The sequence below is a fragment of the Rhinoraja longicauda genome, chromosome 5 (genome assembly GCF_053455715.1).
Source record: "Rhinoraja longicauda isolate Sanriku21f chromosome 5, sRhiLon1.1, whole genome shotgun sequence".
Classification (NCBI taxonomy): Eukaryota; Metazoa; Chordata; class Chondrichthyes; order Rajiformes; family Arhynchobatidae; genus Rhinoraja; species Rhinoraja longicauda.
This window is the reverse complement of record NC_135957.1, coordinates 21,464,894-21,470,893: the sequence shown is the minus strand read 5'-3', so window position 1 is coordinate 21,470,893 and position 6,000 is coordinate 21,464,894. Positions and strand designations below refer to the sequence as shown.

Here is a 6,000-nt window from a genome sequence, read left to right as displayed (position 1 = left end):
CAGATCAACTCAATGCTGCGACGATATATTTGACAGCTTCTGTTGCCAACCGCTTTAAATCAGAAACCTCCTGCGCTGTTATGGAGTGGATAAAAAGCAGCACACCGAGCGAGGCACAGGCGTTTGCAGTTGTAATACGCAGCTGAGCAATGGAGCAGCATTCAACCCAGGCACTGCCAGAGTTACAGCATGTGTGCGAATGAGAGACAAGCTGAGGCAGAGAGATACATGAGGGGAATGCAAGAGTACTAACCCATACAACACATCCGGTTCACCAGCCAAGCATTCAGCTCACTCTCACTGGAGAAAAGGCCCATCTTTCGTCCAGGCTGTACAATGCAAGATTCTGACATTTCCATTTTCAGTGCTGAGATACACAAAAGTAAGGGAGGCGGACTTACTAAGGCAGCTCCACCCACTTGGCTTCACAAGCAGCCACTCCCCCACCCGGTCCTGTTAGACAGTAAAGCCGCGCACACTTTGTTTTAAAAAAATAAATATCTTCCCGACAGCTCTGACAATGAAGCCCGCCAGCATCTCAGGCACACGTTTGAGGTCGTCTGCCGTGACTGACGGACAACAGGACAGTCAAGAGAAAAACCTATTTCACCATGGGAAAAATGACAGTATATGATTGATGCACTTGGACTGACTCAGAGTTACCCAGCGAGCTTAAGCCTGCTTTTACTGTCATAAATCGTTGCCTGTGGGGAAAAAGACAAACATTCATTTACGTAGGTACGGGAGTGGAGGGAAGGAATCAGAAGGGATTTTAGACTCACTCCCCTCAGATCCCCAAATACATTGGCACCCAAACCTCCCCACATGAGTCCTGCCTTGCACACACACCCCTCCTTACAAACTCTCGCCCTTCCCAGGCACATTGACCCCTGGTCACAGATCACCAACCCTGCAGACCCCCCAACCTTCAACCCCAGAGGCAAACCCGCCCCACAAACCAAACAAAGGCAGCTATTGAATGGATGAGTGAAGCACTTGCAGGTGTGAGTCACGCATCGTGAGCAACACCTTCGCAAATCTGAGCGGCAGATTCTCCTGCACCTGGAGTCAAGGCGATAGGTGTCCATCTCCCAGTGCCAGGGGTTGTCTCCTCCTTAAATAGTTTCACTGAACTCGCCCTCAAGGTAACACTGATAGGGATGGATCCAGCCACTTCGTTACTTGAGGAACTTAACTTGAAGTCCAAGTAGGGAAGGAAAGAATAGGGGAAGAAAAGGCAAACTGCTGGAGGAACTCAGGGGGGCAGGCAGCATTGGTGGGGGGGGAATGGGCAGACAAGGTTTTGGGTTGGGACTCATCACCTGCACTGGAAGAGTAGAGTGGAGATGGTCGGTGTGAAGAGGCAGGGAGGAGGTGGCCAAGAGCTGGCTAGTGCAAGAGGAGGCATTTCTTTAGTCAGATGGTGGTGAATCTGTGGAATTCATTGCCACAGAAGGCTGCGGAGGCCGTCATTGGGTAGTTTTAAGGCAGAGATTGACAGATTTGTGATTAGTACGGCTGTCAGGGTTTATGAGGAGAAGGTAGGAGAATGGGGTTGAAAGGGAGATAGCTCAGCCATGATTAAATGGCAGAGTAAACTTGATGGGCCGAATGGTCAAATTCTCCTCCTATCACTTATGACTTTATAAATTTGTAAGTGATAGGTGGATCCAGGAGAGGAGGGGTTTATTAACAGGTATGATTAGTTATGTCAGGATGCTTTTCCTTAATTACTGCACAGCCTTCAACACCAATAATACTGAAAAAGTTCATTCCTGATCTTCTGGACTTTGGCTTGGGGTCTCCGCCCACAACTACCATCTGGACTTTGGGACTAGTCGACCACGGTCAGAATTGGCCATAACATTTCCTCCACACTGACCCTCAACACTGGTATCCCTCAGAGTTGTGTGCTCTGACCTTGCCCTACTCCCTGTACACTCATGATTGTGTGGCCAAGTACAATGCCAATTTGATCTTCAAGTTCGCTGATGATACCGCTGATGGCAGCCGGATCAACAACAATGATGATACGAAGTACAGGAAAGAGAGTCTGGACAAGGGTCCCAACCCGAAATGTCGCCTGTCTATTTCTTCCACAGAAGCTGCCTGGCCCACTGAGTTACTCCTGCACTTTGTGTTTTGCTCAAGTTTCAAGCATCTGCAGTTCCTTGTGTCCTCAAGAACCTTGAAGGTTGGCTTAGAGACAGGAGATGACAGGAACTGAAAGGCCTGGCAGAAGGATGTGGTCATGGTTTCAGTATAGCAGGTCTCAGTGTGCAGAACTGCACCACGGAGTGGTGGGAGCCTTTGAACCAGTGGTGTATTATTTCAGTTCTATGAACCACTGGCATCTTGTGGAGAGATCAATAAAGGGGATATCGACAATAGACAATAGACAATAGGTGCAGGAGTAGGCCATTCGGCCCTTCGAGCCAGCACCACCATTCAATGTGATCATGGCTGATCATTCTCAATCAGTACCCCGTTCCTGCCTTCTCCCCATACCCCCTGACTCCGCTATCATTAAGAGCTCTATCTAGATATGGTAAAAGAAAAACAAGGGGTGGGATTAATGTAAAATTTAGATGCAAAGTCACATTTGATCCAGAATGTGGCATGAACGGCAATATTTCCATGCAGGAGGCCACTTGGCACATCAAATCCATGAAAGCTCACAGATCCATCTGCCCAATAATTTTACCTGTTATATATTCTCACATTCCCAACAGCTCTACCTGCCAGCTGCATTGAGGCAATTTGCTGTTGTTAATTAATCTGTGAACTCGCGCGTCTTTGGGGGCAAGGGAGGAAATGGAGCACCAGAGGGGAAACCCATGCGGTCACAGGGAAACCATGCAAACTCCACAGGGGCAGCACTGGAGGCAGCGGCTCCACAAGTCACATGGCTGTGCATTCACTATCCAACACAGTGCAAGTACACAGCAAACATAACCCATCGATCTTGCTCTACCATCCCAAACTCATTCCAAATCTTGGGTTGAGAATAGTTGCTGATACAGAAAAATGAATCAATTGAAACAGCTGGCACTGAGTCCAGGAGTCAGTGGATTCTGCTTCCCACAAGGTCATCGCTGGGGGTTGACAGGATGAGGCAGCCTCAGCGTTCCGGAGAGAGGGAACCTGAAAGCTCCACTCCCACTACGCTTCCCCATGCAACTCTGGGATCCTGGAAGGATCTCCACAGTGGGACGGTGTTCCTGGTGACCTCTCTGTTGCCTTCATAACAAGAGGAGTTGAGTATAGGAGCAAAGAGGTCCTTCTGCAGTTGTACAGGGCCCTAGTGAGACCGCACCTGGAGCACTGTGTGCAGTTTTGGTCTCCAAATTTGAGGAAGGTTATTCTTGCTATTGAGGGCGTGCAGCGTAGGTTTACTAGGTTAATTCCCGGAATGGCGGGACTGTCATATGTTGAAAGACTGGAGCGACTAGGTTTGTATACACTGGAATTTAGAAGTATGAGAGGGGATCTTATCGAAACGTATAAGATTATTAAGGGGTTGGACATGTTAGAGGCAGAAAACATGTTCCCAATGTTGGGGGAGTCCAGAACAAGGGGCCACAGTTTAAGAATAAGGGGTAGGCCATTTAGAACTGAGATGAGGAAAAACGTTTTCAGTCAGAGAGTTGTGAATTTGTGGAATTCTCTGCCTCAGAAGGCAGTGGAGGCCAATTCTCTGAATGCATTCAAGAGAGAGCTAGATAGAGCTATTAAGGATAGCGGAGTCAGGGGGTATGGGGAGAAGGCAGGAACGGGGTACTGATTGAGAATGATCAGCCATGATCACATTGAATGGCGGTGCTGGCTCGAAGGCCGAATGGCCCCCTCCAGCACCTATTGTCTATTGTCTATTGTCTATATAACGTGGTCCGTCACAACTTATGGCATTGATAAGAGTTCAAATGAGAGTTGGATAGATGTATTCAAGAGAGAGGTAGACTTAGCTCTTAGGGCTAACGGAATCAGGTGATATGGGGAGAAAGCAGGCACGGGGTACTGATTCTGGATGATCAGCCATGATCATATTGAAGGGCGGTACTGGCTCGAAGGGCCAAATGGCCTACTCCTGCACTTATTTTCTATGTTTCTAACTTCTTCCCCATCCAATTCACACCATACTCCTTCTCAACAGTTGTTCTTCCAACACCTGCACAACACCTCCCCAAATCTCCAATGGCCACTTGTGTGTAGGTGAGTGGTAGAATCTGGGAGAAGATGATGGGCCATGTGAGGAAGAAGGGATAAGAGGGAAAAAGTGGGTGGGAAAATAGGATTGATGTGAGTGCTCTGAGAGTTGGCATAAACTCAATGGGCCAATTGGTTCACTCTTTATCTTAAGAAATGATGAGAATTCTGAAAAAAAAATTCTGAAAAGAAGTCTGGAAGCATGTGGTCCTAACAAAATTCAAACTGGTCCTTGGAACGGAGAAGGCATCTGGGTCTGCAGATACTAGTTTATAAAAAGACACAAAGTGCTGGAGTTCTCAGCGGGTCATGCAGCATCTCTGGAGGATGTGGAAAGGCAACATTTCAGGTCAGAGCCCTTCTTCAGACTGATGGTAATGGGGGGAGAACGTTGAAAGAGAGGTGGCGATCTGCATAGACCACATGAGCCAAGGTGGGCTTCCCACAAAGACAATCTCCCCACTGTTTTCAGTCAAGGGCTTAGCCTAATCGTCATTAATTTAAACTTTTATTCTTCAATTTGTTATGCTTATTCTAGATACACTTAAGAGTTTTTCATATTTTCAAAAGCCTTTTTTTATTTGAATGTTTCCCAATAGTTGCCCAATGTTTCTGAGAGTCAGGATGTTTTGACAGTTGTGCATTTCTGGCCAAACCAACTTGGCCCTCTGTGCTGGCTGCCACGGTTTGTTCTGTGTTTGAGGATGAGGTTTATCTTGTTCAAGTCCATGTTTCCATTCCATGCCTGAAGCCCAGATTGTTTCATGTTTCCTAACAACTGCAGAGACCACCGTTTGGTTCATCCAGTTTATGCCGACTCAGAGCAATCCAGTCACTCCCATTCCTCAATTCACTTCCTTGTAATATATTTTCTCACATGAGACCATTGACTCTCCTGCCACTCACCTACCCGACGGGCAATTTGCAGCAGCTAATTAACCTACCAACCCTTACGTTGTATGGCTGTGGTGGAGGCAGCACCTTGTCCAAGGCAGAGAGTGATAAGTTCTAGATTAGTACGGGTGTCAAGGTTTATGGGGAGAAGTCACGAGAATGGGGTTGAGAGGGAAAGATAGATTAGCCATGATTTAGGAACTTAAGAAACAAATGCACTCCGAGGAAACCCATGCGGCTGGCCAATGGGAGAACATGCAAACTGCACGCAGGTAAGATCACGGGTCAGGACTGAACCCATGGTTTTGGCACGGTGAGGCAGCAGCACTACCTGCCGTGCCACTGCCAGTCCATCTTGGGTTCATAGAATGAGCAGCCTTATGACTGCAAAAAAATGTAATGCAGGAATGGAACAAATCAGCAGCCTATTTGGAGCTCAGCAATGAGCTCAGGCTGATGACAAAATTCTGGACTAATTGGGGCTCTGAGACGAAAATTCTGAATGAGACCAGACTTTTGCAAGTCAGCATTGCCCTGACCAAATATGGACAGGTGCTTAAACCCTTGGCAGTGTGAGTTCCTGCCAACCTTGATAGAACAAAGGAAACTATTGGGGGGATAGGTGCGAAAGAGGTCTGAAATGGGTGCCTGGAGTCATACATAGAGCTGTACAGCACGGAAACAGGTCCTTTGACATACCTTGGCCATGCTGACCAAGTTGTCATTTTGGCCTAGTCTTCCAAACTCTTCCTATCCACAAATCTGTCCACGTCTTTTAAAAGTGGTCATTATATCCACTTATGTATAAGAAAATAACTGCAGATGCTGGTACAAATCGAAGGTATTTATTCACAAAATGCTGGAGTAACTCAGCAGGTCAGGCAGCATCTCAGGAGAGAA

At 47.2% G+C, this 6,000-nt stretch overlaps 1 protein-coding gene across 11 annotated transcripts in view; it reads right to left on the bottom strand.

Moving 5' to 3' along the window:
• Positions 1-6,000, bottom strand: part of dst (dystonin) — a 471,716-nt gene that overhangs the window by 384,127 nt on the left and 81,589 nt on the right. The window contains exon 1 of one of the 11 annotated variants that reach the window (XM_078399041.1): positions 254-351. The exons of the other annotated variants lie outside the window; for them this stretch is intronic. Within the exon in view, the coding sequence (XP_078255167.1) occupies positions 254-317 (64 nt within the window). The 5' untranslated portion in view covers positions 318-351. Of the gene's footprint in view, positions 1-253; positions 352-6,000 lie in introns of those variants that run through there. 11 annotated transcript variants of the gene reach the window in all.